This window comes from Vanellus vanellus (genome assembly GCF_965231255.1).
Source record: "Vanellus vanellus genome assembly, chromosome: 22".
Taxonomy (NCBI): domain Eukaryota; kingdom Metazoa; phylum Chordata; class Aves; order Charadriiformes; family Charadriidae; genus Vanellus; species Vanellus vanellus.
The window spans coordinates 7554745-7582316 of NC_138927.1; the positions used below are offsets into that span (position 1 = coordinate 7554745).

At 59.7% G+C, this 27572-nt stretch overlaps 2 protein-coding genes across 5 annotated transcripts in view; both read left to right on the forward strand.

Annotated features, from left to right (window-relative positions):
* Window positions 1–100: 100 nt before the first annotated feature.
* MAP7D1 (MAP7 domain containing 1) lies at window positions 101–15908 on the forward strand (the record flags this gene model as incomplete). Of its 2 annotated transcripts, XM_082494221.1 has the most annotated exons (18): window positions 101–299; window positions 6962–7633; window positions 7776–7844; window positions 8530–8693; window positions 8997–9111; window positions 10804–10914; window positions 12427–12549; window positions 12669–12811; window positions 12933–13066; window positions 13164–13423; window positions 13501–13675; window positions 13741–13900; window positions 14180–14284; window positions 14409–14462; window positions 14575–14632; window positions 14760–14877; window positions 14952–15157; window positions 15241–15908. In XM_082494221.1, the coding sequence occupies 18 exons, from the start codon at window positions 101–103 to the stop codon at window positions 15249–15251; spliced, it is 2877 nt and encodes a 958-aa protein (XP_082350347.1). In that variant the 3' UTR covers window positions 15252–15908. The 2 variants fall into 2 exon arrangements, with proteins under 2 accessions (XP_082350347.1, XP_082350348.1); XM_082494222.1 differs by lacking the exon at window positions 10804–10914 and having other exon boundaries at window positions 216–299; window positions 15241–15905.
* A 783-nt stretch (window positions 15909–16691) lies between these two features.
* THRAP3 (thyroid hormone receptor associated protein 3) overlaps window positions 16692–27572 on the forward strand; it is a 33181-nt gene continuing 22300 nt past the window's right edge. For 2 of the 3 annotated variants that reach the window (XM_082493988.1, XM_082493990.1), the window contains exons 1-2: window positions 16692–16730; window positions 21869–21934. The gene's annotated coding sequence lies outside the window, so the exon portion shown is untranslated. The remainder of the gene's footprint in view (window positions 16731–21868; window positions 21935–27572) is intronic. The other variant, XM_082493989.1, reaches the window with a different exon arrangement.

A 27572-nucleotide genomic window follows, 5' to 3' on the forward strand; every position in this document is an offset into this window, starting at 1 on the left:
CCGGACCGTGGCTGCGGGGCCGCGTTTGGGGCGGGGGAGAGGCAGAGCATCCCCTGCCCGCCCCGCTCCCCCCCAGCCCGGGGCCGCGGGGCCGGGCGGGATGCGCGGCCGGGGCCGGGGCGGGGAGCGCCGTGCGTCCTCCCCCGCCGGGCCGGGGGGAGCGGGGCGGCGCGGCTCGGCACGGCACGGCTCGGCACGGCTCGGCCAGCCCTCTGCGCCTCCCCGCCACGCCATGGAGAGGAGCCGCGCCGGGCGGGAGCCGCAGCCCCAGCCCCAGCCCCAGCCCCAGCCGGCCCAGGGTAAGGCTCCGCGGCGGGGACCGGCTCCGGCACCGGCGGGCGCCCAGGCCCCTTCCCGCACGGCGGGGCCGCGCCGGAGTCGGGGTGCAGGATGCGGCCTCGGGGGGAGCGGGAGCCGGCCGCGGGGGGGATGCGGGACCCGGCGGCGGGGGTGCGGGACCCGGCGGCGGGGGGTGCCGGCGGGGATGCCGCGGCGGCCGGGCCCGGGGGATGCGGCGGGGCCGCCCGCGGAGACGCTCGGGCGGCAGAGCGGGGCGGGGGCCCGGGGAGGCGGTGGAGGAGCCGGAGGGAGGGGGGGGCTGTCTACACGGGAGGGACAAAGCCCCGGCGTGGCCCCTCCATCTTGGGGTGGGATGGAGCCGCGCAGCCCCCGGCCCCGCCGCCGCCCGGGGCCGCGGGGGGAGCTGCCCTTGGGGAGCCCTCCCGGGGGCGGCCCCGCCACGGCGGGGGGGTGCGGGGCGGCGGCGCCTGCCCCTGCCCTGGCTCTTCCCCGCCAGCCGGTGGGCGATGCCGGCCTGGCCCCGAGCTCTCCCCCTCCCCCCCGAAGTGGCGCCGCGGGGGGTCCCGGCGGGCAGGGCCCCGCCACCGCGGGTGGTGCCGTGTCCCCACGCCCTGCCCCGGCGCGGCGGGGGGGTGTCTGCCTGCCCCACTCGTGCCGTGGGGTGTGGGTGGCCCTGGGTCCGCGCCCTTGTGCCGGGGTCACGGCCACGGCCCGGCCCGCCGCCCTGGCCAGGGGCGAGCAGAGGTGGCTGCCGGCGGGTCCCCGGGGGACGGGGGGGGCCCAGCCGGACCGGTGCCGGCGCTGCCCCGGGATGAACTCTGCCGCCGGCCCTCGGCTCGGCACACCGGGGCGGGCGGCGGGGCCGGGCCGAGCCGCCGGTTTGTTTTGGCTCTTCCCCGCGGGGCTCCGGCCAAAGCGCTCCGTGGGCCCCCCCCCCCTCCGGGGCCGCCCGCTCTCGGCGCGGGGCTGTGACTAAGCAGCGTTCGGCGGCGGAGCCGCTTCCCACCGATGGAGGAAGAGGAGAGGCGGCTCCCCTCCCCCTCGGCCCCCGGTGCCCGCCGTGATTCACCGCCCGCGCCCGCCCGGGCCCTCGCAGGCGGTGTGGCGGGGGGGGATCGCCGCCGGGTCCCGGCGGTGCCGCTCGTCCTTTACCGGCGGCTCTCGAGCAAACGGGCGGCGCTGCGGACATATTGTCTGTGTGTGTGTCCCCCGGCCGCCTCCGCCGCCTTCCCGCCCGGCTCGGCCTCTCCTTCCCTCCCGGTGCCCGGGGAGGGGGTCTGGCCGCTCCCGGCCACGCTGGCCTCCCCCGCGGCCGGCCGGGCCCCCCGCGCCCCCCCCCCGCGGCCGTTCGGTTCCCCGGTGCGGGGAGGCGTTTGCCGCTCTACGGCGAGCGGAGGATGGCGGCGGGGGAGCGCGGGTGGCTCTGCAGCACGTCCCGCTCCGGGGAGCGTCCCCGATCCTTCTCATTTGGGGACCCACATGGCCGGGCGGTGCGGGCTGCTCCCTGCCTCGCTGCCCAGCATGGGAGGGAGCCCCCGCCCCCCCCGGTGTGCCGTGTCCTGGCCCCCAGCAGGGCCAGAATTTTCCTGCAGGAACCAGGACCCACCATGGTATGGGGCAGCCGGTGGCGCTGGGGGGACAGGAACCCACAGAGGGTAGTCGGGGCATGGTTTATCCCCACAAAACCACCTGGGTGAGATGCTGTCCCGCAGGTGGGCAGAGGGATGAGGACCAAGGCGGGGAGCAGGCAGGGGTTCATTCTTATCCAGGTTTCCCCCGGCTTCTCCAGCCCTTCTCCCTGCTGCACGGCGGAGAGGGAGGGTGCAGGGCGAGCTGGTTGCCAGCCAGCGCCTGTGTTTGGGAGCAGGCAGCTCGGGAGCTCTCCCAGCGCAGGGATGCCAGCAGAGCCGCTGCTGCGAAACCGTCAGAGCAACGTGACGCGACGTGCGGAGTGGTGATGTGACAGTCCCGTGGTGCCATGTCCAAAATAGTTAGCGCAGCTCTTGCTGGTTGGAGGGCTCTGAGCAGGGACGGGCGGCAGCACAGGCCGGGAGCGGAGCTGGATCCTGCACGGCCCCAGCCCTGGTAGGTGCCCACATCCGCGTTGCGAGGCTCAGGACCCGTTTTTTGGAGGTGCTGAGCAGCTGCTCCCTGAGAGGCCGGATCCCGGCAGGTGCGGAGCCCCGTGCCCTGCCTTCGAGCCAGGTTTCTGTTTTCCAGCGTGATGCTAGCAGGCAGGTTTTCGGGAGCGTGGCTGGGCTGGCTGCCCTCAGCGCTGGCGGCTCCGCACGGGTCGCCCCAAGGACGAGGGCACCTCCTGTCGCCACTGCCCGCGCTGCCCAGATGGATGGCAGGCAGGTGCTGCCTGCCCCTGCCCTCGGTCTGCTTGGGGCTGTGCCGTGACCGCAGCCAAATGGAAAGTTTGCTGTGGGGGTGCCGGGGTGGTGCAGCAGCTCAGGCTCTTTTCTCCGCGTGTATTTTAAACCCTGGAAACCCCCCGGCTCTGGCCCCGCTCTGGCCACGAGATCCCATCTCCCAAGTTCCCCTTGTTGCTCTCAGGCTTGGCACGTCACCGCCGGCTGGGTGCTGAGCCTCAGGAGCTCGGCAGCCTCTGCCGGGGGCCAGCGCGGTTCCCCCATAGCTGCCCTCCCCCCCCTCCCTGTCCCAGTACCTCGAGGGGGGGGGTATGGACCCCAGGAAGGGGGGCTGGTCCTCCTCCATGCTGGGGGGGGCTGGACAGCGGGTGCAGCCCCCTCCTAAAGCAGCCCTGCCAGGAGCCAGAGCAAAGGCAGCATGGCCCCAGCTGGGTGGGCAATGCCCTGCCGTGCTCCTTCCTCCTACCCGGCACCCGCCGCGGGAATCTGGCTGTGCCCTTGGCTGCGCTGCTGCCTGCGCCCCTCCTGCCCGGCCCTGGAGGCTGTCCCCAAAGCGGGGCTGCAGGCAGCGCGTGGGGCGCCATGGGACGATGCCTGACCTGCCCTGGCGCTGCCGGCTGCATTTTGCTGGCTCTGAGCCGGTAGGGAGAGGACGCAGCCCCAGGCTACAGCACCCACGCTGCCTCGGGCCAGGGTGCGGGTGGCTGTGGGTAACAGCACCACAGGACCCCCCCACAGGGGACGGGGTGTCATTGCCGTCGGTGGCTGCCAGAGTGGCACTGGCCACCCCCATGGTGCGGGGCTGCTGGCGCTTGCTTTGTGTATTGCCTGCGTCTCCCTGCCTGTGCGTGTGAGCCGGGGATGCGGGTGTGCGTCAGTGCTGCACCCACGGCCGGGACGTGCTGGGGCTGCGCTGGGGACGCTTGCTCACTGTCCCCGTCATCCAGGTGTCCGGGGTGCTGCAATGTGGGGGAATCCCAGGAGCTGGGTGGGACTGGGCAGGGCTCAGCTCTGAAGCACATCTGGGATGTGGCGAGGTGGGATGGGAGTGGGGGCAGCGCCGGGGCTCCGAGCACCCCCAGGGCTTTGAGCACTCCCGTGCACCCCACAGCACGCTGGTGGCCTCGGGCAGCTGCTCTCCCTGCCCGCAGAGCAATCCCGGCCTCGGGGCCGCAGCTGCTTCCCCGCTCAGCACCGTGTTGGCGACGAGGAGAGGCCCTGGGGACCCATCCTTCCCCCTCATCTGGCACTGCCGTCGAGGCGGGGGGAGGCAGCTGGAAAGCGCCGCACCGGGAAGGGCCCGAGGGCGCTCTGGGTGTGCGGGTGTCCCCCCGGGCTGCGGGGAGCAGCCCTGCAGAGCCAGTGGTGGCTCTTGGGGCTGCGGTTCCCCTTGCGACCTCATCCCTGGGCATCGCAGGAACTTGTGCCGTGGCCAAGGTGGCCGGGGTCTGCCGGCCGGGTGCTGTGACACCAGATCCTTCAGGTGGCTTTGCAGCAGCCACCGACAGGCCCCCGCTGCACCCGCCAGCCCTGCTCTCCTCTCCTCCCGCAGTAGGGGATGTTCCTGGCCCCGGGCAGGTACCGCACGCGGAGCAGCGCGTGGTGGGCCCCGGCCGTGCTGCAGAGCGGGAACATGAGGATACGGCAGACGGGGGGAGCTGAGGTTAAAGCGTGGTGGGTGCCCCCCCGCCCTCGTGGGAAGTGCCCTACGGGGATGCGCCGTGGACGGTTAACGAGGGCTGCTCGCCTTCCGACCGGAGCACCCCGCGGGGCCTCGATGTGCTCTCGCTTCACAGCACCGGGGAATTTGCCTCTGCCTGGCTGAGCATCCCCAGCCATGTGCTGGCCACAGAGCAGTGCCGCACCGGGCCGTGCTGCGCTGGAGGTGCTGGTGGTGCTCGGTGGCACAAGCGCTGGTGCCACATGGAGCCACAGGAGGAGCTGGGATGGGCTGGGTGACACGGCGTCGAGGGGCAGCACCTCGCCCCATGGCCTGTGTCTGGGCACAGCACCGTCCCAGGGCCAGCAGTGGGGCTGGAGTGGTGCAGGCTCACCCGGGCTGGGGGCTGCAGGGGGGCCATGCCTACATGTCTGGGGGGCCTGGGAACTAATCCCCTGCGGAATGCCCTGGCCAGGGGAGAGGGGACGCCCGCGCCGCCTGGGCGCAGGCAGCGTTGGGTTTCAGGGCAGCTGCCGTGCTGGAGCAGCGACAGGGACAGATGGCGGCAGGGCTGGCCCCAGCCACACGCGGGGGTTTTGGCCATGCCCGGCAGCCCTACCCTGGCTGTGGGTGCTGCCGTCCCTCCGGCCGGTGGGGTGGGACGGATCCGGCTCAGGGCTGTGCCCGAGGCTCTGTGCCCGGCAGCATGGGGTGGCAAGGAGGCACCTGCCATCTCCCCGCACCGCTCCCCACATGTCTGCGGCTCCGGGAGGTATTCCCGTCTGCTCAGGGGTGTCAGCCTGGCCTTGAAGCTTCTACTTGGCTGGCAGCCCCGTGGGCAGTGCCCGGCTGTGCCACCGCAGTTCTGCCAGGGGGTCACCTCTCCCAACTGGGACATGCACGGTGCCACTGTGGGTATTGTGCTCAGAGCTGGTGCCTGCGGGGCTGCTGAGCCCCTCCCGCCTCTGGGTACCGATCTGGGGCAGTCCTGGGGGGACAGGGTGGGGGATGCCCCCGGCTGCAGCCCTGGCACCTTCCCGGCTGTGCAGCAGGCTCATGGCCGCCTTGCAGGGTGCAGTGATGGGGATGTGGGATGTGCAGGATCGGGGCCAGGGGATGGGCTGGCTTCCTGCGGCAGAAAATACCCGGAAGGCTGCATGGGTCTGCGGGGGGGGCCGGGGCTGGCTGTGTCCCCCGCGGAGCCCGGGAGGGGTGGACCCTGCTGGCACAAACCCTGGCCCGCTGCGGGGGCTGCCGCAGGACCCCCAGCCCCTCCCTGGACCGGCAGGCGCTGCTGTGGGTGCTGCACCCTGATGTGGGTGTTGGGGGACCGTGGGACTTGGGGTGCACCCATGCCTGCAGTGCAGGGGGGGCTGGCGGTGCCTTCCCTGGCAGCCTGGGGCTGCCCCCAGGCTCGGCAGGCTCCGGCATGGGGTGGAGGAGCGGTGCCGGCCCGTGTTTGCAGAGCCCACACTTTGCCCCTCGCAGAAGATTGTGGAGAGCTCTGCAAACACGGCCGAGCCCGGCGCATGACATCACCCGCGGCAAGAGCCGCTTGCTGGGGCCGGTGGGTGCCGGTCGCTGGTGTCCCCGCCGTGCCACGCTGCTGGAGCTGGGGCCACATGCTGCAGCGGTGCCAGCGGTGCTGTAGCCGGGAGCCCACGGCCCCTGGGCAGGTTGGGCATCATTCCCAGGCAGGAGTGACAGTGCTGCCGGCTGCGTGGGCGTCGGGGCTGTGATCGCAGCATGCGCCCAAAGGTGCATTGGCAAAGGGCTGGTTAACCGGGGCTGGGCCGGGGGGACCGCTGCTGGTCACTGTGGGCAGTCCCAGCACAACCACTTTTGCAGAGGGCATACCCTGTGGCTTCGCAGGGTGGCTGGCACCGTCTCTCCATCCCCAGCACCGGGGCATGCAGCGGGCACCCCCGGGGTCCCCAGCCCCCCTGGGGCTGGCTGGGATGGGGGGCGATTCCCCAGGCTGTTCCATTTGGGGTGCACACAGCAGGCAGCATGTCCCTTTGCCTGCCCCACGGCGGGGCAGCGAGTGGCCGGGCCCCACGCGAGGAGGGGGCTGTTTGCCGGCGGCGGCAGCGGCCTCGTGTGCATTCCTGGGCCATGAGTTCATGGCTGCGCGCGGGCCCAGCCGTGGCATGGCGCGGAGCTGGGGGACATGGGCCGGAGCGGTGACGTCAGGCCGCAGGGCCCGCGCCCATCCTGCCTCCGGCTCTGCCGACAGCGCCGGCGGAAGCGGCCCCGCATCCTCTGGGGAGAGCGACAGGGAAGCGCGTGGGTCCCCATGCCTGCGTGGGGTCTCCGTCCCCGCGTCCCCCTGCGGCGGGGCCGGAGCGGCAGCTGTCGGGGGAAGAAGGACGGCTTTGTGGTGGCAGTGCCTGGCAGAGCCCCGGCCGGTCCCACTGTGCATTGTGCACCCGGCGCCTGGCACCCAGCGTGGGGCGGCGTGGGCACCCCCTGAGACGGGGACAGCAGGAGGACTTGGGTGGGGGTCCCGCTGCCTTTACCGGGGGGACCCTGCGGCTAGAGACAGCCTTGCTCCCGAGGGCTGTGTTTGGGGGGATGGGGCTGCTCCCGCCGAGTGATCATTTGCTCTGCTCTGCCTGTGTTGCAGGGAAGCCACCGTCCCTGATGGGCGACAGCGTTGTGCCCCCTACCTCGCCATCCGCCTCACCTGGGGATGCCCTGCAGGGAGAGCGCACCCCGCCGCAGCGCGACCGACCTGTCCCTCCAGCCGTCATCCCCTCCGGACAGCCCGTCTCGCACATCCCTCCAGCTGTCACCCCCTCCGAAAAGACCGTCTCGCCCGTCCCTGCAGCCATGACCCCCTCCAGGCAGCCCATCTGCCCCCCAGCCGTGATGCCCCCCCCCGAGAGCAGCACCCCGCAGCGTGACCAACCCGTCCCTCCAGCCGCAATGCCGTCAGGACAGCCCGTCTCCCCCATCCCTGCAGCCGTGGCCCCCTCAGCAGAGAGCGTCCCCCCATGGTGTGACCGGTCACCCCCTGGACCCCCCCGGCACCCTGCAACGGAGCAGCCCAAAGAAGAGGCATCGCCCCACGCCTCTGGCCAGCCCATCCCCGCTGCTGCCACCCCTCGCCCGGCAGAGACGCTGCCCCGTGGGAGTGACCCCCCGGCCCCGGCTGCTGGCGAAGGGGCCGCCTCCGATGCCAAAAGCCCCCCGGGTGGCACAGCCGGGCCCTCAAAGGAGGTACTGCCCCGGAGCGACCGCCCGGCCGCAGCTGCAGCCTCACCGGCCCCTGCCGCCGGCCCCAGGCCCAAGCAAGGTGGGTTCCCGGGGGGTCGGGGTGCTCTGGGGACGCTGGCACCCTGCGGGCGCTGCTCAATGCCTCCATGCCCGGCTGGTGCCAGCCCAGCACTGGGGCTGGGGGGGTCGGGCGCTGCTCTGACGGTGTCTCCCCGCTGCAGATGCGCAGAAAGCCCAGGCGAGGCACAAGCAGGCAAAGGAGCGGCGCGAGGAGCGGGCCAAGTACCTGGGTATGGGAAAGGGGGAGCAGGGTGGGACAAGGGGCTGGTGAGCCCCCGGGAGCACGCCGGGAGGGAAAGTGGATGGCGGAGGGGGGGGAGGCAGGAGCTAAGGAGCTTTACCAGGTCACAGGCAATCCCATTAGCTGCGATGAGCTGAGCCTGGGCAGGAGCTGCTGTGCCAGCGGCTCTGCCCCCCCAGCACACCGCTGCCCCCACTGCCGTGCTCCCCCAGGCTGCCCCATGCAGTCTGGGTGCCCCCCCGCGTGCACGGGTGCCCTCCGGTCTGTGTGGCTGCTGCCAGCCCCATGCCCAGATCTCTCCCGCGTGCAGGCAGCAGCAGGCAGCTGCAGGCAGCCCCGCAGTGGCTCAGGGCGGAGGGCAAGTGGGGCCCCTGCGCTGCGCATGGGGCCTCCTTGTCCCCGCGCTCTTTCCACCCTCATTCCCCCATTGTTTGCCGGCGCGGCGCAGCTCGGCGGGCTCCCGGCCTCCCTTTTGTCCTCGCCCAAACCCCTCCCTTGCCGGCCGGCCGCAATGCTGCTTGCCCCGCGCACCCGGGGAGCCCAGCTGCATGCCCTGGCCGGAGCCAGCCCTCGGCCGCACACCGCTGGCACGGGCACACGTCCTGACGGCAGGGCTCGCCGGGACCGGGGCTGTGCCTCGGGTGTGACCCCGCTGCCCCGGCTCCCCCCTACAGCCGCCAAGCGGGTGCTGTGGCTGGAGAAGGAGGAGAAGGCCAGGCTGCTGCGGGAGAAGCAGCTGGAGGAGCGCCGCAAGCGCCTGGAGGAGCAGCGGCTGAAGGCAGAGAAGCGCCGCGCTGTCCTGGAGGAGCGGCAGAGGCAGAAACTGGAGAAGAACAAGGTGGGGATGGGGGATCGCGGGTGCAGTGGGCAGGGGATGGGGCAGCACACCCGGGATGTGCTTCCTGTGGCTCTTGGGGAGCTGCCCACCATGCCCATCCTCTGCGGTGCCCATCCTTCATGGTGCAGAGCCTCCGTGGTGCCCAGCTGCTCGGGCACATGTCCTGGCCAGGGTGGGCATCACTGGCTTGTCTCCCTCCAAGTATCCCCGTTGCTGTGGTATCCTCATGCCGGGCAGCTCCGCCTGGTCCCAGCCCTGTTCCCCCTGCCGCTGGCCCTCACCCCGTCCCTCTCCCTTGGGCAGGAGCGCTACGAGGCGGCGATCCAGCGGTCGGCCAAGAAGACGTGGGCAGAGATCCGGCAGCAGCGGTGGTCCTGGGCTGGGGCGCTGCACCACGGCTCCCCTGCGCACAAGGACGGTGAGTGCCGGGCTGGGTGAGGGCACCCGGAGCCCCGCGGCTCTGCCGGTGGTGGGGGCGGCTGGGCACGGCTCTGCGGTGCTCTGTGCGAGGAGGGCGAGACCCCCCCAAACCCAGCTCGTCCCCGCTCTGCTGTGGGGTCATGCTGCCGTCACTCCGGGCTGTGCCAGGGCCCGATGGGGTCCCTTGGCTTTTACCCACTCTTGTGGCATGGTGTCCCTCGGGCCAGGCGTAAGCTGGAGGCTGTGCGCCACGGTCACTGTTCTGCACAGGGACATGCTTGGGGACGGCCCTGGCTGCCCGTGGGGTCGCCATGGCTGCAGTGCCCAGGTCTCGTGCAGCTGGGCACGGGTTGTGGAGCCGTGCAAGGCTGTTGCTGTTTCTGGTTGGAGTCTGCTGCGGCGTGTCCCCTTGTCCCCCAGCTGGGTGGGGGCAGCACTTGGCCCCTCCAGCCCCAACCCGGGGGTGATCGTGGCTGTGTGTGCTCCTGGGTGTGTATGGCCGTGCCGTGCCTCGCCGTGCCGTGTGCTGCCGTGGCCCTGCAGTGGCTCTGAAGGCTCAGCCGTGCCCATCGCCCCACAGCAGGAGCACTGAGCCCAGCTGGCCCCTCTCCTCGGGGGCTCCCTGGGGACACCCCGTGGGGTTTGGCAGCGGGGTTGGATGTGTGGAGGTCTCCCCTGTCCGCCGAGGGGACCGGGCTGCACCAGCAGGCGCTGGCACTCCCCGGTGTGTGCGATCGCAGGCCAATGGCATAGAGGGGAGTGCGGTGCCCCCAGGGCCTGTCTGCCCTGCTTGTGCCGTGGGGTGGCTGTGGCAGCCCTGGCCGTGCCTGGCTGGGCTGTGTGTGCCGGCACCATGTACCTGTTGGGGCTGTGCGTACCGGTGTTGTGTGCCTGGTGGTGCCTGGCACCATGCGTGTACAGGCACCATGTGTCCGCCCGGGCTGTGCGTACTGGTGTTGTGCGGCCAGCTCTGCCCAGACAGGCTGTGTGTACGGGCACCGTGTGCCCGGCTGTGGCTTGTGGCACATTCAGGGACAGATCCGTGTGTCTGCGGTGCAGCACCCAGCAGGGTCCAGTAAGGGGAAACCTTCCCCTGCAACTTCCCACGTGCGACGTGCTGCTGGAGCTGCCGCTGGCAGTCTCGCTCGCCAGTCTCCTGGCTGCCACCTCTGCCGGCAGCCATCTCCCCATGTCATTCTCTCCAGAGGAGCCTGACCAGGGCAGAGGGGTCCCGGCACCCTGTGGAGGTGCTGCCGGCCACCAGCACCCTCCTCGCACTGCCATAGGGACCCGATACCAGTGTGAGCGTTGTCCTGTGTCTGGATATGCTGTCCCCAACCTGCTCCCCCAGGCTGGCTGCTCGCCTGGTGCTGCTGAGGTCCCTGGCCACCCGGTTCCCAGTTCCCAGGATGTGTTTTGGGGGAGACCAGCATGGGAGGGCCTGGGGGCCACCTTGGCTCCCTGAGGATGAAATCCCTGCATGATCCCAGCATGACCCCCTGGAGCTTGGGCACCGTGCCGTGCCGGATGCCAGCGCTGTGTGTCATGTCCCCAGACACCAGCATCTCCTGGCCCCACTCTCTGTCTCATCCTCCTGCCCAGTGCCCCGGCGCGGCTGTGCATGCTGCATGTGGGGGGCCCGGCCCTGGTGCCGGGACCTTAATGTCCTTGTGTCTTTTCCCTCCTCCAGGTGCGAGCCGGTGCTCGGTGTCCGCCGTAAACCTCCCCAAACACGTCGACTCTATAATCAACAAGCGGCTCTCCAAATCCTCTGCCACCCTCTGGAACTCTCCCAGTAGAAGTAAGAGCCCTTTGCATTTGCCCCAGCGCAGGGGGCACAGCCCGGCGCCCGCCCAGCGCTGGGGACCCCCGAGGCCAGGGTCCCCCGTCCCCAGGCCCTGCCTTGCAGCATGGTGCCCGCGGAGAGAGGAGAAGCCGTTTGCTGTTTGCAGGAGGAGGCTGGAGCCGGCTGGCGGCTCCTTGAGGCTGCATGCAGGCTGGGAGGAGGAGGAGGAGGAGGAAGAGGAGGAGGAGGAGGAGAGGCTGGGTGGTGGCAGCCCCATGGTGTGCCAGGACTGGGACCGGGAGCCCTGGTTCCCTGCCCCAGGGCAGCTCCGGTGGGTGCAGATGCACCCGCAGAGCGGGGCTGCCGTCACCAGACCCTCCTTGGGGCTGGGCACGGTGCCGGTGCCCGCCGCTGTGACGCCTGTCCCTGCAGGCACCCGGGGCTGGGTGCCATGGAGTGCTATGGGTGCGTCGGGTGCTGCGAGGTCGTTCTGGCCCTGGGCGAGCTGCCCGAGGCTGCTGGCCGCGCCGGAGGGATGCGTCCAGTGCCGGGGCTGCTGTTGTGTTTCGGGGTTGCCTGGCGATGGGTGTGCGCCTTCCCGGCCGGGTATAAATAGCTGGAGCAGCTGACATGGGCGGCTGCAGGCGATGGTGACGCAGGCGGCTCCCACCGGCCCTGCAATGGGGGCTCAGCATGGGGAGAAACACCCAGGGGCTCCCGGCACTGCCCGGGTGCAGCATCTCCCTGGGCTGGTGCCGGACGCAGCGCCCTGTCCCCCCTGCTGCTCCCATGGCTCTGTTTTCTCCCCTCCTGGCAGCGAGTGCTGCTCCGGGCCTGACCGGGGGCCCCAGAGGAGAGGGGCTGGGGGGCCCTGTCTCTGCGGGTGCTTCCTGTGCACCTGTAGGGTCTTCGGTGCCGGCGATGTGTGCTGGAGGGCAGCCAGTGGCATCCCCCAGCCAGTAGCATCCCCGTGCCCAGCTGAGCTGGCAGTGTGGCCGGGGACTGGGGTGCCATGAGCCTGGCCTGGCTCCTGTAGCATGCCCAGCAACTTCGGCACTGCTCCCTCAGGGTGAGGGCATGCTGCGGTGTCCACCCCAGGACTGAGGCACAGTGGGGGTGCACGCCAGCACTGGACATGAGGAGGGGGCCGGGATGGACGGGGCTGCTGTCAGCAGGACTGCACCCTGGTGTCGTCAGTGCCGCTCGCTGTGGGTGCACCGCAGCTGAGGTGTCTGTAGGGCACGGGGACAGTGTTGTCATCGTGCCGCGGTGCTGTCCTCTGGGCACCCTGCTGCCCTCCCCTGCCTGCACCCACACAACCCTTTGTCCTGACTTGGCCGGCCATGCAGGGCAGCGGGGAGCCCTCCCCACCGCGGCCGAGCTTCGGGCACTCCCGGAGCCACACACGTGCCCCGGCCTCGCTGCAACCGCACAGCTGCTCCCTCCCAGCGGGCGGCCGCGGGGCTGGGGGCCGGGGCTGGTGCCTGGGGGCTCAGGGATGTACTAAGGGCCCCTCTCCCTCCCCAGACCGGAGCTTGCAGCTCAGCCCGTGGGAGAGCAGCATTGTGGACCGCCTGATGACGCCCACTCTGTCCTTCCTCGCACGCAGCCGGAGCGCCGTGACACTGGCTGGGAACGGCAAGGAGCAGGGTGAGCACCCGGGGGGTCACAGGGCCACACGGGTCCTGGCACGGGCAGGGGACTGGGATGAGGGAGCCTGAAGCCTGCGGCGAGCTGGTGCCTGATGGTGTGATCCCTCCTGCCCTCAGTGCCCGTGTGCCCCCGCTCGGCCTCCGCCAGCCCCCTCAGCCCCTGCCACAACCACCGCCTGCAGCACCGCTGCTGGGAGAGGCGGAAGGGGACCGCCGGCAGCCCCGATGTGACGCCACGCCGCAGGACCGAGTCCTCACCCGTGAGTGCCACCTCCTGTGGGGACCTCTCGGTGCCAGGGCGGCTGCAGGACACAGCGCGGCTCCTGGACGAGCCGAGCACCTGGCGCTGACACTGTCTCTGTCTCTCCCCGGCTGGAGCAGAAGAAGAAGGAGAAGAAGGAGAAGGAGCGGGAGAATGCCAAGGAGCGCAGCGCCCTGTCCCGCGAGCGCAGCCTCAAGAAGCGGCAGTCGCTGCCAGCGGCACAGCCCCGGCTCCTGCCTGCAGCAGACAGCAGGTAGGGACCCACCGCCGCGGGGGGTGCCTGGCCCCCAGCCCTGCCGCCACGGGGGCTGCCCCAGCCCTCCTAACACCATCTCTCGCTCCGTTTGCAGCCCCGGCCTCAAGAACCGTCCTTCATCCCCTGCTGCCCCCAAAGCCCGTCCAGCATCCCCCAGCCCAGCCCTCGGCTCCCCCCACAAGCCGCCCCTGCCCCGCAGCGCCCACTCCTCTCCCAAGGTGCGGGCCAGGGCCCGGGAGGAGCGGGGGGAGCAGGAGGGCCAGGCGAAGACACGTGAGAGGAAGGAGGAGGAGCGGGGCCCAGCCCCCCCAGCCCTCCCTGAGCCCCCCAAGGTGCCCGCAGAGCCAACATCAGGTGGGTACAGGGTGGTTGGGGGGGGCAGCGGGGCTGGGGGGAGCGGGAGCAGTACTGATGCTGCGTGCACCCCACAGCTTCACCAGCCCCTGCAGCCCCTGGCCCCGCACCGGCCACCCCCCCAGGCAGACCCTCAGCCGGCACCACGGACCGGGAGGAGGCTGCCCGGCTGCTGGCGGAGAAACGGCGCCAGGCCCGCGAGCAGCGGGAGCGTGAGGAGCGGGAGCGCCGGGAGCAGGAGGAGCGGGAGAGGTGGGTGCTGCACCCCCAGCCCCTGTCCCCAGCCCCCCACCTTGCTGAGGGCCCCCTCCCCGCAGGCGGCTGCAGGAGGAGCGGGCGCAGCAGGCGGCGGAGGAGCAGACCCGCAGGGAGGCCATGGCGCGTCAGCAGGAGGAGGAACGACGGCTGCAGGAGGAGCGCGAGGCCCAGGAGAAGGCACGGGCTGAGCGGGAGGAGACGGAGTGGCTGCAGAGACAGGTCTGGGGTGGTGGGGTGCCGGGGCAAGGGGCTGCAGGGGTGGTGGGATGGAGGGGACAGGGGGAGGAAAAAGTGGGATGGGGGATGAAGGCAGGGCTGGAGGGGAAAGGCAGGGATGCTCTTCTGTGGTCCCCACCCCAGTGGGATGCAGGGGTGAGGACCAGCCCTGCCCCTCAATGCCCAGGGTGGCAGGAGGGGACGTGGGGCAGGGCTGTGCTGAGCCACCCAGGCTGTCCCCACTGTCCCTGCCCTGTCCCATCTGTCCCTGCTGTGCCACAGAAGGAAGAGGCTGAGGCGAGGGCGCGTGAAGAGGCTGAGCGGCAGCGCCTGGAGCGGGAGAAGCATTTCCAGCGTGAGGAGCAGGAGCGGCTGGAGAGGAAGAAGGTGAGGGCTGGGGGCACCCCTGGGCCTGTGGCAGAGTGTGGGGGGAGCTGCAAAGGGTCCTGCCCAGCACCCAGGGCAGGTCCTGCTGGCGAGAGCTATGCACGAGTCCCTCTCTTCCCCACAGCGCCTGGAGGAGATCATGAAGAGGACACGCAAGTCAGACGCAGCAGATGCCAAGGTGGGTGCCTGTCCCCTGTGCCCCACTGCCTGGGGACATGGGGGACTCTGCAGAGCCCTCCCACACCTGCCCGGAGCTGCCACTGCCCCTCACAGCTCTCCTCTTCCTGCAGAAGAAGGAGGACAAGAAGGTGGTGAATGGGAAAGCAGCCGAGCAGGAGGAGGTCCCAGGTATGAGGCTTCTTCCCACAACCTGCTGCACCTCTGGGGTGCCTGGGGTCTGCAGAGCCGTGATCCTGTCCTGGCCATGCTCCTGCTCGGGGCCATGGCTAAGCGGGGGCTCTGCCGACGTCCTCAGGCCATGAGAAGCGTGTGGGGCCAATGCCAAAGGAGGAGGAACTCCCTGAGACGGAGACGCCGAGCGTTGGAACTCTGGGGGGGCCTAAGGGCCTGGCAGGCGAGGGGCTGCAGCCAAGGTGAGCGCGGGGGCGGCCAGGGGGGCCAGGGGGGCAGCAGGGCCCTGGCTGACCCCAGCCCTCCTGCCCCACAGCTCCCCGGCCAAGGAGGTGGTGTCCCCAGCATCCCTGGTGAATGGCGTGCAGCCCAGCAAGCACGAGAACGGCTTCTCAGGCACGGAGGGGTCACAGGAGCTGCTGGAGCTCTCCCACCATGGCAGCAGCCCTGGCAGCATCATGCCTTTCGGTGACAAGGAGCCCTTCCTCAAGCAGGCCGTGGTGAAACCCCCCCAGGTGACAGGTGAGAGACAGGGGGTGCGCAAGGGGCGAGGGCCATGCCATGGCTGCCCCGGTCTCACCACTACACCCTCCCTCTGCCTGCAGAGGTGCTGTGAGGGCCAGGCCCTGGCAGACGTCCCCGCGGGGCCACCGCACACGTCCTGACTCTGGACGGCCACGCAGAACCGTAGCTGTTGTCAGAAGAAAAACCTCGCTGCTCCCCCCTGCCCGCCATGCACACCTGGCCCTGCCGCAGGGGGCCCCAGGTGGTGTGGGACTCCGGCGAGGCGGCTGCTGGCCCCCTGCGGGGACACCTGGTTTCTCTCTTCATTCTTGTTTTTATTTCGTTTTGTTTTTTTTTTTTTTTTTTAAATATGCACCTTATCAGACTGACACCCCCACCCTAGCAGCCTGCCAGAGCCGCCCCAGACGTGTGGTGTAATAATGTAGTTATTTAACTTGCTGGGTACAATGTATGTGAATACTGTAAATAGAGCTCGGCCAGACATTGGGGACACTCGCCTGGCCCGGCCCTGCGTGGGGCAGGAGGATTCGGGGCTGCCCAGGGCTCGCAGCCTGGCCAGGGGGAGGTTGCTCCCTGTCCCCACGCATGTCTGCGTGTGCACTGGGTGCTCCCGGAGCACACACTTGGGGCCTGGCTGGCGCCACGCTGCTCTCTGTGCCGTTGTGACAGTGTTATGCATCCAGACATCCTTTGCGAACAATAAAAGTGGACAACTGCCCTCTCCTCGCCTGGCTGCATCCCCCGGGGGCTGGGAACTGTGCTGCCTGTGGGCAAGTGGCCGCGCTGCAGCGCTCAGTGGGGTTGGCAGCACTCCTGCCCCCCTGGCAGCAGCTGGGCAGATTTACCGCCGTGTCAGGGCTCGCTCCTGAATTCCCCCAGCACCGTCTGCTCTGTCGGCTCCCTCTCGGGGAGGCGGCGGGCTCACCCTGGCTGCCCTCACATGGCGGCAGGCCCCTGCCGAAGAGCTACACTCTTCCCGGCCCAGCCTCCGAGCCGTGGGCCGGCAGCTGAGCCCTCGGGAGGAGGGGAAAACCAGGCAGCCCGGGGCCTACGTTTCCTGAGGGCCGCGGCCTGTGCCGCCTGGGCCCGGGCGGGAAGGGGCGGCCGCCCACACACGGCCCCAGGCTGCCGCCGGGGGAGCGAGCGACCAGCTGCTCTGCGCCCTCGCTCCAGAGGCACCGGGGAGCCGGGCGGTGCGGGAGGAGGCTCGGCCCACGCCGGCGAGAGAGGGCAACCTACACCACCCCCATCACCTCCCCCGCCGCCGCCATTTCCCAGCCGGGGCTACCCGACGCCCCGCCCCTCCCCGTCGGAAGCCTCGCCCTCTTCGTGGCGCCAGGGGCGGGCAGGGAGGAGGCGGAAATGATGTAAAACTCCGCGCGGGGCCCGCCGGGAGTTGTAGTCTGTCGGGCGTTGCCAGCCAATGAGCGCTGTAGGGAGCCGGACTGCGGCTCCCGGCAGCCCCCGCGGGCGGGCAGCGGGCGGGCGCCAAGCGGAAGTGCGTGAGGAGGAGGTGGAGGCGCCTGGCTGCTGAGGAGGCCGCAGGCGGAGCGGTGTCCGGTGAGTGCAGGTAGGCCCGGCCCTGTCCTCCGCCACCGGGCTCGTCTCTTCTCTTCCCCTTCCCTTCCCTTTCCTTCTCCCGCCCAGTACCGAGGGCCCTCCGCGGCCGCGCCGCCCTCCCCGCCCGGGCTTTGTCCCCCCTCGCCCGTCCCCGGGCCTTAGCGCCGCGCTGCCCCCCTGCCCCCTCCCCCGCCGGCCGCCACGTGCCGGCGCGGCCCCCTCGGGCGGGGCTCGGATGCGATGCGCGGGCGCTCCCGGGGCCCGGTCCGAGCGGAGCCTCGTGTCTGGGCTGGGTCGGGCCTCCCGCCTCCGCCTCGCGTCCCTGCGGCCTGTTGGGGCCGGCCCAGGCCCGTCCCCGGAGGCTGCCCTGGTCCCGTTCCGGTCCGGGCTCGTCCCCGTCCCCGTCGATTCATCCCCCTGTCCCGGCCCAGCCCATCCCAGGCGATTCCTTCCCCTGTTTCGGCCTGTCCCCGAAGGTTTCCTCCCTTCGCCGGGGTCACGGGCTGTGTCCGGGTCCCCCGTATGCTCGCTGCGGCACGGGAGGCGCTGCCTGCATTCCCGGGGGAGGCGGCCGGGGCCGCTGGGCCCGCGGGGCTGCGGGGAGCGGCAGCTCTCAGAGGTAGCAGCTTGTCCGGGCTGCAGCTGTGACCCGGTGAGCTGGGATTGGATCCGCGGTGGTGTGTAGCTCTCACAGGGTTCACGCACCGGCACTCAGCACCGTGTGCTTCTCGGTGCAGCAGGATGGATTTGTTCACTCGGTTTTCTCTTTCTGCATCTTCTTGTTTAAAAGTGAAGTTTAGTAGAACCTCAGGTGATGCAGTGAGCCCTGAATCTTCATTGTCACCAGGCTGACGAGGGCTTGTTTCCCTAACTCTTGTTTTGGGGAGACTAATGTGTTTGAGGTTTCTGTAAATACATTTCAAAGTCTCCACAAGGTAATTGTCACTGTAATTGCCTCCTGAATGGCTTTCTGAGTGCCTTTATGTGCCAGAAGGTGACGCGATAAGTTTGGGATAAGCAATACTCTGTAGCAGCCTTGGAAGGCGCAGGTTCACTTCTGTTTAGTGTGTGCGGGGACTCTGTAGACATGGAGTGGGTGGTAGTGTGTATGCAACAGTAGTTCCTCAGGACTTGTCAGAGGTGGGGTAGTCGTTTTTTTTTACGTATACAGTGATGTGTTGGATGTTGTGGCATAAGAACAGATTTGTTCATTGAAATAAACAGTGTGTAAAAAGTTACAGGTTTTCTTATAGTTGATGGATGGAATGAGAAGAGCCTTTATCTGCTGCTGCTGCGGCAGTGTCAGCACAGAGCACCCGTGTAAGAGGCTGGAGGGTCACATCAGCCAATGTACATTTTCAGGATGCTCTTTCCTAAGGGTACAGACAATTAAATCATCCAGTTACTCTCTGCAAAGGTCTCTTGCAGTATTCTTTCCCGCTAGTAGCGAAGGCAAGTAGTTATGTCAATGTTTATGGTAAGGCTGATGGGATGTTTTAGGTGTTTTAATGTGCCTTTTGTGTGGATGCTGCCCTCAAGTGCTGTGGCTGAAGAGGAGAGCTGTTCTTTGTGTTTGTATTTCGTAACCTGATTTCCATTCCTTTAAAAAGATATGTTTTGAAGCTTAGCCTCTCAGATTGCCTTTAAGGGGCTATATTGTAGAGACAAAAAAAAATAATGAGTATTTAGACACAACAGTGCCTTCTCCTGAAGCGTTTAGTAGTTTGTCTGTATACTTCCTCTGGCACATAGAGGTGCGCAGCACAGAGTGAGGAAATGGCTGACTGTGAACTGCATTATTAGTTATACAATCTAACAGCAGGTAAGAGGGTAAAATAAGGCAGTTATTGTAGTGAGCTGTCTAAAATGCACATTCTTGTGACATAGGATCCTCTGTAGACTCTAGGGCCTTGTGATTATGTCTAAATTTTCTTTGGATCCTGCTATGTATTTTTGTTTCTCATCCTTCTTACTGTGAATTAGTTGTTCCTGTTTTAGCAGGAACAGAGAGGGGCACATATGAGAACGTGGTTTTAAGAGTTATCTCTGAAATGCTTAAGAAGCTGACATTGCTGGTTAAAAATGCTGCTCCGGAGGCAGAGCTCCAGCAGATAGCCCTTAGTGTCCTGAGATGTCTTTTCAAAACTGGTGCTCATTACACATGAGAGTGTGTGATCTGTAAACGATGGGGTCTCAGCACAGGGAGTCTCCAGAATTTTAGAGACTGAATGGATCACTGCAGCATTGCACCCTTCCCCTGCAGCTGGGGCTCCTGTCTGTGGGAAGGAGGAACGCACGGGGCAGCGTGCTGTTGCCAGCAAGGGTGCGGGAGGCCTTGCTGCCTGCTAACTCGAATGCCTGCATTCTTATATCATTTTTACCCAGGGATCAAAAGGTGAAGTCTTCTACCTGCCAGTTTACTGTAAAGAAACAACCTGCCCACAGTAAGGAGGCATCTATAACACATAACACAGTCCACCTGGTATCATTTTGAGGTGCTCACTGTAAATGCAGTAGAGGAGCGGCAGATCTCGTTGCCCTGCAGTGTGTCCATACAGATTGTGTGTGGCAGGTGTGTGTTGGATGAATCCGTGCCCGTGTTCTGTGTGTAGTCCTTTGTCTGCAGAAGTCGTGCCTCTGTCTCTGCTGAGTCGTGCTCTGGTGTCTTCCTGCTTTTTTCCTTCCTTGTTAATTCCATGTCTCTCTGTGAGCTCTGTATCTCTGGAAAACATGGTTCTGCTCTCAGTGCTTCAGTAAGTGCTGTCTGGAAAGGGCTTCCCTGTATGCTGGGATTTCAGAGCAGCTGTGTGCCCCTGACCTTAATTTCCTAACTCCTAATTCTGCTTTGACGAAAGTAAAGTTTTGTCATGTGTATTGTAAATTAAATGGGCATTCTGCTATGAGAATATAATTTAGCTGTCTGCTGGTTTCTCCATCTTATTTAAGCCAGGAAGCTTTGTAAGCTATTTAAGAAAATAGTCATTTGGGTCAAGCTAGGCCTGTGCCTTGTGGGTTCACAGGTGAGGTGTTGGAGATTAGCATGCTGCAGAAAAGCTGGTGAGCACCTTCTAACATGGTTGGTGCTATTAGAAAACAAAACCATTAGGTATGTAAAATACCAGGATATAAAGCAGGTGGCAATCCACGCAAGTCAGCAGATTTAATTATTTTTTTTACCTGCTTCCACTTTCTCTACTGTAAAGGAAGTCTTGCTTTGAGAGGCCTTGGAAGTACTGAACTGGACAGGTTAAGCCTGAGGATGCTTTTCATTGTAAAACTGTGGTGTTCCCTTTGTAGCTGTATCACTAGCTCCCTAAAAGAATAGTGCAGTTTTGCCAGAAACTTGATTATTTAATTTTTAGTTTAGTTCACTTCGCTTTGTCTTTGCAAAATGACAGTTTGCCATGTTGGAACTTGTTAATTGTTTAAGCAGCTACATAGCCCTTCAACTTTTTTCCATAACTGGAAAAGTTTACAATACACTGAGCTGTGTTTAATGGCTGTGTGTGCCAGTAGAATAACGTGGATTTGGGGTTGTATGGTTTCCTCTGAATTACGATGGTACAGAGAGTTCCTCTGTGTGGCAGGATTCCTGCTGTATGTTTAGCCATATAGTTTAGGCAACGGGCATTGAAAGAGAGAGGAATAGTGTTCATTGCAAAAGCTGCTCTGGCTCCCATGGGAGCTTGTGCAAGGTAATCCTGCAAGGCTGTGTAAACAGCTACGGGTGGGTGCTGAGGTTGTGCTGGTTTACCTTGTGCTTAGCACATCTCGTCTTTGTGCTTTGAACTGACCCCTGCTCCGGTATGGGTAGGCTGTTCAGCAAACCCTCACTGCTGGGCAAGCCTGGGAGTGTGGCTTAAAATGGCTTTGTGGGTTTCTGTAATGGGTGCCATGATGAGGAGAAGGTGTTAGATTTAGCACAAGAGCTCATCTTGTCTCCTCTGTTCCTGCTGGAGTCATGCCAAAGCAATGCCTGGGAACAAGTAGGTGCCATTTTGTTTCTGCATGCCAGGCTGGGTTTGTAGGTCTGGAGTCTCTTGCCATAAAGTAAAATATTCCCCTCTTCACAGTGAAACAGAGCATTAGCAGAGGCTAAATGATGGAGGTTGTCACTGCTGTTAGGTTTGAGAAAGTTAAGAGTTCCTGCTTAATTTAGCTTTATCATGTCAGAGCTATGAATAGTAAAATCTCGGGATTATATTTCACGCCAGCTGAGAATTGTGTTTGCGCTGTTTCACTCCATGGTAACCGGAAGCTGTTGCGTCCATTAAAAAAAAAAAAAAGGCACACGGAGATGACACCCAGCCTTGCTGTGGGAACACTGGAGCGCCGGTCCTGGCGGGGGGTGTGGTTTCCTACCCAAGGAAGAGTTTTCTGTCAGTGCCCTTTCTTCCTATCACTTACGAAAATACCCTGTACGTTTCTCCCCTGTTGCGCTTGTATGCGCAAGGCCTCTTTGCAAAGCCCTGCTCATGGCTACTACTCCTTTGATACAAGAGCAAATGGACTGCCCATAATTTCAGCTCCAAATTTGTCATCCAGCCATTTATAGCCTGTCGTGATTTACAGTGTAAGGTAGCTGTACAAAACCCAAAAAAGCCCCTGCTGTAATGTGAGGGGTGCTGTAGCTTGCGCAGCTAGCCAGTGCATGTCCTCCCCACTGCTGCCTGCATTTCACTTTTACCTTTGAGTGAAAGGAAGAAAGCAAAGCTTGGCAAGTAACCTCATAGATTTGTCTGCTCTGTGAGCACAAAAGATGATGGCGTGGGGGGCGTCAGGGGTGTTAAGCTGAAATTCTGTTCTCAAGGGAATTAGTCTCAGTATTAATGATGTTATCTTGTGCCTTCACAGAGGGCTGTACACATGATATCTTGTGGGGGTTGCGTACCTGATTATTTCAGGCTCTGTGTATCTGTGTAAATTATTACTTAATTGCTTCTATAGGGCTGTGGATGAGATTGGTTTCCTCAGTTAAGGAACTGCGTATGCACGGTCTGATTAGATTAAGTAATTTTGGCAGCCTTTTTTTACTGGGAAATGGTACTGGGATGAATGGCTAAAATCAGAATCCTTTCCTGTGCTTATAGAATGTGAGGATTTGCCAGTATCTTGATTGTTAAATTTCATTTTCCCTTTTTTACTTAGGTGAGAGCTCAGTCACTTCTAATAAAGCAGTATTCGGAAACATAATTGATGGGAGACTTATACAAGGTATGTAAACACAGTACTGAAAACTATCTGTTCAAATAAGCTTATTCCATACATACAAGGTTTCTGTGGACAAGCATTTACCTGTTTTGTAGCCTAGCAGAGCATAGGGATAGCCTGTTCTGATGGCTTGTGCTTACAATATAACTACCTGATTTTTTTTTTTTTTTTTTAAAGAACTCTTAATGTTATACTAAGTCATGGAAATCCTTTTCCTTGTTTTCCCCTGAGCTAACGAGATTCAAGTTAAGGTAGAGATAAATCAAGTGCTGGCTTGAGAATAAATATCTGAGTGGTTTTACTTTTTGCAGCTTATAAATGAAAGTTACTGGAGCTTGTATTTTCATAGGTTAAATGCGTGAAGAGTAGTAATCCTTTAGGACAGATTAAGTTTTGACTGTAACCGTACTGTGTATTTCAGAAGATATTCCGAAGAGTCCCAGATTCAATTGTTTTTTACATTACTTGCTGTTTCTTTGGAAGCATATCTTCCATGTTTTTGTAAATGCACTTTGGACACTTCTAACGAAGGAAATACTGGTGTGCAGAGTCTGCGGGTTTCCAGACTGTGGTGACCGGAGAGGGTTGAAAACTTCACTGGAGGTCACAGTTTATTCTTCCATTGCTGCAGGGGGAGTAGCACAATAACGTCAATTGTGTGCAAGTTTGAATTCTTTTGGTTAACTGATTTGTGAATAGTTTTCTTATGTAAAGTAAATTGGACCATTTCTTGCTTCTCTTGGGCATTCTGAAACTACAGGCACAAGGATTCACAGACCCCCCAATGGTTTTGACAAGGGTTCAGTTCACATCCGAAAATGACTCAAAATAGTAGGGCTGCACAGTGAGGAAGACGCTTGTTTTGAGAAAGATCTGATTTTTCTGCTTGTCTGTTCCCAGGTCGTGTAGGTTTGGAAGCAAAATGCTGATGAAATAGGTTTCCCCCCTTTTTTTTTTTTCTCTTTTTTTTTTTTTTTTAATTAAGGATGTTTTTGTTCCATGTTTAACAGAAAATTCAGCTGCCTGACTTTTGTAATGAAAACATCCAGATTTCTAATCAGTTTTTTCTTGGATTTTTTTTTTTCTTTGAGCTCCCTGTCACTAAACTGTCTGAATAACAACATAAGACTTTTTAAGCTCAAAGATATATAAAATAGCTTTTAGCCAAGTGCCAGAATTAAAGTGACCAACTGGCGTTTATGTTCAGCACTGCAATCTGCAGAATCAGTCCTTTTTGGAAGAACCTGTAGTCTTCCAGCCATTCTATAGAACCTGCTTCTAATTATCTGAAACCAGGGCTGGAGCTCAATATTAAACTTCTTTATGGATTAGTTTAATTGTGTAAAAACCCAAATGTGCTTGAAGGAAAAGCTTAATTTTGAAAGTGTATAGGCTAGAGAGAAATTGGAGCTGCTATTGACAAACTAATGCTTCTCTTGCCATGGCAGAATAATCTGAACTTTTTTTTTTTCTCCCCCAAAGTGTGTCTTGTATTAAAGTAGAATGCACTATTTTGGTTTGGGTTTTTTTGTTGTTGTTGTTGTTGTTTTTGGTTTTAGCATTGTTCAGGAGAAGTTTTGTTGAGGAGGTTGGTAGGTGTAGTTATAGGCTTTAGTTTAACTTGTGTCATTAATGTCCTGAAAACATATACTGGATACTTGATGTAGAAAGAGGAATTGTTCTCCTTTTTGTTACCCTAATGAAATTTGAACTGGATGATTAGAAATAGCATTTTAATTTGCAGTCCACCAGGCTGGCAGTGGGAGCTATGCAGGTAGCTCTTTTTTATTCCCCTTAAGTGTTCTTTGGATATTAAGAGCATGTTTCATTTTTGGTGCAAGACTAAACCTTAGCTTGAAAAGGAAGAATCAAGTAGAAAGTGAGATTATTAGACTTTGATTTCTGAACTAGCAATGCCAGTCTATGCTTTCTGTACTCTGTACGTTACTGCTGGTACTGCCATTGTGCTCTGACATCTAGATAGCTGCAACTTGTTTTGCACTTTAGGTAAGTTCACAGCAAAGTCTCGTGCAACTTGCCGAGAAGTACACAGCTGTTGTGCATAGCAAGGTTAATCTGCCATGTGTCTGGACTGCTCTTTTAGAACAGGAGCTTTAGTTTGTGTCAGTGTATTGATGGTTGTCAAACTTAACTGCTTTAGGACTATTATTTTCAACTTTTAATGTAAGAAAAAGTTTTAATTTGTGATAGTCAAACTGCTATGGTTGTTATTTTGATTTACTCTTTGATAAAATATAGGTCTGGAGGTGCAAGGGAAGAGCAGGTGCCATGTGTGTTCGTGCTAACCATGGCTGGGTTGAAGGGAGGCGAGTTTCGGGGTGTTCTCTGGCTGTGTCCCTCTGTGCGAGCTGCCAGTGTGCCGCAATCCCCGCGGCAGCCTCAACAGGTGCAAGTGCAGAGTGCTGCTTGGACTGCAGATCTTCCCAGGGAATTAACACACGGCATGAAAAATATCCTTTTGGGGCACTTGCTGCAGAAAAGAAAAGGAATAGCTCTTCTATTCTTTGCCAGGTACATGTCTAGAAACAAAGATTGCTCTGATTTGACACTGGTGTCAGGCTGCTTTTACTAAGTGTCCTGAGCCCGAGTGCAAGAGGAAGTACTAAGGACACTTTACAGTTCTTACAGTTCTACATGTGTTTTAACATTAGCCCTGTAGCTCATGTTTGCTTATTTAACCGATTTGTTCCTATCTGTGTTAGGCGACATTCAAGTAGCAATACTGGACACGGTGCAACTCTTATTCAGTAGGTGGATAGTTAGATTGAAACAAGGTCATACTGAAATTAATTTTGAAAGATGCTGACAATTGTTGGTTACTGTTGTGTTTTATTTGATGCTTTTTATTTCCTATAGTTTGTTATTGTATCTTAACTAATACTTGGCAGTTCTTAACAGTGGTATTCTTACCTGAGTCTTCCGATGCATCTCCAGGTGCCGCTTACCTCCTCTGCTTCTCTGGGAGTCAGACGGATTAAAATGCACGGAAGTGGTGATTTTTACAGGGTTGTGAATGACAAGATCATTCATAGGACTGGATTTTTAATCGCTTGATCAGATTTTTCTGCCTCTGTTAGGCCCAGGTTTAGGTGATTAATATAGTTTAAGTTTATAAGTAGCTACTTTCTTATTTTCAACACTTATAAATAAAAAAGCACAATGCTGACACTTCTGTTAGTGTCAGCATTTTCTAATATCTTTGATATCTTTGTAGAGTACTAGTTGGGATATAGGGTCAATCAGCAATAAATATTTTATCTTCTGGGGTTTTAAATTTGTAAAGAAATGTTTCTTGGCTAGGACAAAGGCTGCCACAGTTTAAATTGATGTAAGCCTTTCAGGTGTCTTATCCAAATGTTAAAAAAGCTTGTTTTGTGGGAAATGAAACTGATTTTTTTCTGTGTAGTTCTGTGACGTTTTTATAAGTTTATTTCTGTAGTGATTGCTCGTGCCTTGTTATACAAAGTACACTACAGAAGGATTTTGTAGGATTTTTTTAAGAATTAACTAATCTTGTTTGGGTTTTGGAGCTCAGGATTATGAATTGTAGAGTTGGCTGAAGGAGAATTAATTTTTTTGTTCTCTGATAATGAAGGCTGTTGTGAGCAAATAAAGCAGCAGTTCAGCTGTTTCTTCCCAAACAGAAAGTTTGTGCTAGTGAACACAAAATAGATGACAGGACACCCAGGCAGGAGTGTTTTCTTTAATGAGGTGCTATCTCGTTTGCTTTGGGTCTTAGAGCAAAATAAACTGTAGCTGTATTAAATGCTGGCCAGAAAGGAACAAGTAAGTTTTTGTTTTCCTGCCACAATTATATAGAGCTTTCTAGAAATGCTTTTACAAAAATATTTAATATTTGCAAGTTAATGTTTTATAAACACAATGTAATAAACTGAAACTAATGTAATGAGTTTTGCAGCACTGTGCACACTTTTAAGGTATGTACGCAAGCCATTTCTTGTTTCCAAATGTACTCTGTGTTTATACTCAGTGTATTATAGATATGAAGACAAATTGCTGCTTTTGGTCGGGATGTATCTGCTGTGTTTTTCTGTCTGAGCTGGCAAATTGTGGTGCTACGTGGTAGCACCACATCATCCTTGATGACGTGCTTGAGATGGAGTGATTTCAGCTGTAACATCTTGTTAGATGACTTTTCTGGACAGAGCCATGGTGGTTTTGTTCTGCTTTAACATCTGTGAAAGGTCTGAAATAATGATGAGTACTGCTTGAAATACTGCAAAAAAAAAAAAAAAAAAGGAGTGGAGGATGGAAAGAGACAGTCATTAAAGTCATATATGCCAGTTGGAAATAGGGAACAAATTCCTGGAAAAAGGCATTGTGAAAACTAGAAATGTTCTTCATTTGACCTATGTCTTGGCATATAGAAATGTTCTTTACAGTGGTCTGGAATATGAAACTCCTGGACTATGATTTCTGCTTCAGCAGAGAATGTTGAGCACGTTTCCTACTTTCCTTTCCATATCTGGAAGAAAGGTTAGCTGTTTTTGTTTATTGTCTGTTGTCTTGGTTGATTTTTTTGTAGTAGTGCTCTAAATATGAAAACAGTATTCTACAAAAGATAATTCAGCCAGCTTGGTATCTGGATGACACCTGCGTACAGTGGATTGTACCAAAAATTTGTGGTAATGTTGATGTTTGGGGAGTAGGTGAAAAACCAAACAAAACCCAAGTGTTTTATCATAAAGCAAGAAAAAATAGGTATGGCAATTAATTTTTTTTTTTTCTGGTAGCTGCTGTGAGAGGCTGAATGTCAGAGGTCTTTGTAAGGTAAAAGGCAAGATTTCTCTCTTTCATGGATGTTTAGACGGACATGACAACAGTAAAAATAAATAAAAAAGGGTCTGTGGTGTAGTGTTCTTTATTTGGCTTTTTTCAAAGATTGGTAAGCATAATTTAGAAAACAACCTTGCAATGCAGCCTTCCCTTTTGGGTGAGAATAGGACTTAATTGCCATTTCAGAGAAAGTGCAATCTTCAAGTAGACTTGAAACCTTTTTTCAATGAAGTAAACAGAAGAAATTAATAGCTTTAAACAAGTTTATTTTATGGTTGAACAGAGTAAGTGACATTCCTGCTGTTAGATCAGGGGTTTAATAACATGGAGTCATTTATGAGGTTGTGTTTACTGTTGTTTTCTTTTTTAAAACTTGCACCCCTCCAGCAGTGCATGGAAGGATACTGAAATGTAATTGTAGACCTGTCAAAACAGCTCACAATGGACTGGTGGCACCCTTTGAAGACGGCGATATGCTGATGGATGAATTTGTCAGGAAAACAATTGTTTCTTTTGGCTTGTGGATTCTCTTTAACAATATGGGAAAATACTTAGACCTGAATCCAGTAAGACCATACAAATGATCTGAGACAAATTACTTCAATACGGCTGTACCGATGTAATGACAGCGATTAGTATGTATGTAAGAGGAGCTGGGATGGGGTGCAGGGGAGGTGGGGAAGGAAGGAATAAGTAGACTTAAAATTTGGAAAGCCTGAATAACTGTTCTAGAAACTATGTTCTTCATAAAAGTACATGAAAATTCATGGTGAAGTGGGTGATGAACTTTTGCAAAGTGTGTGCTCTGTTGAAATACTAAAGA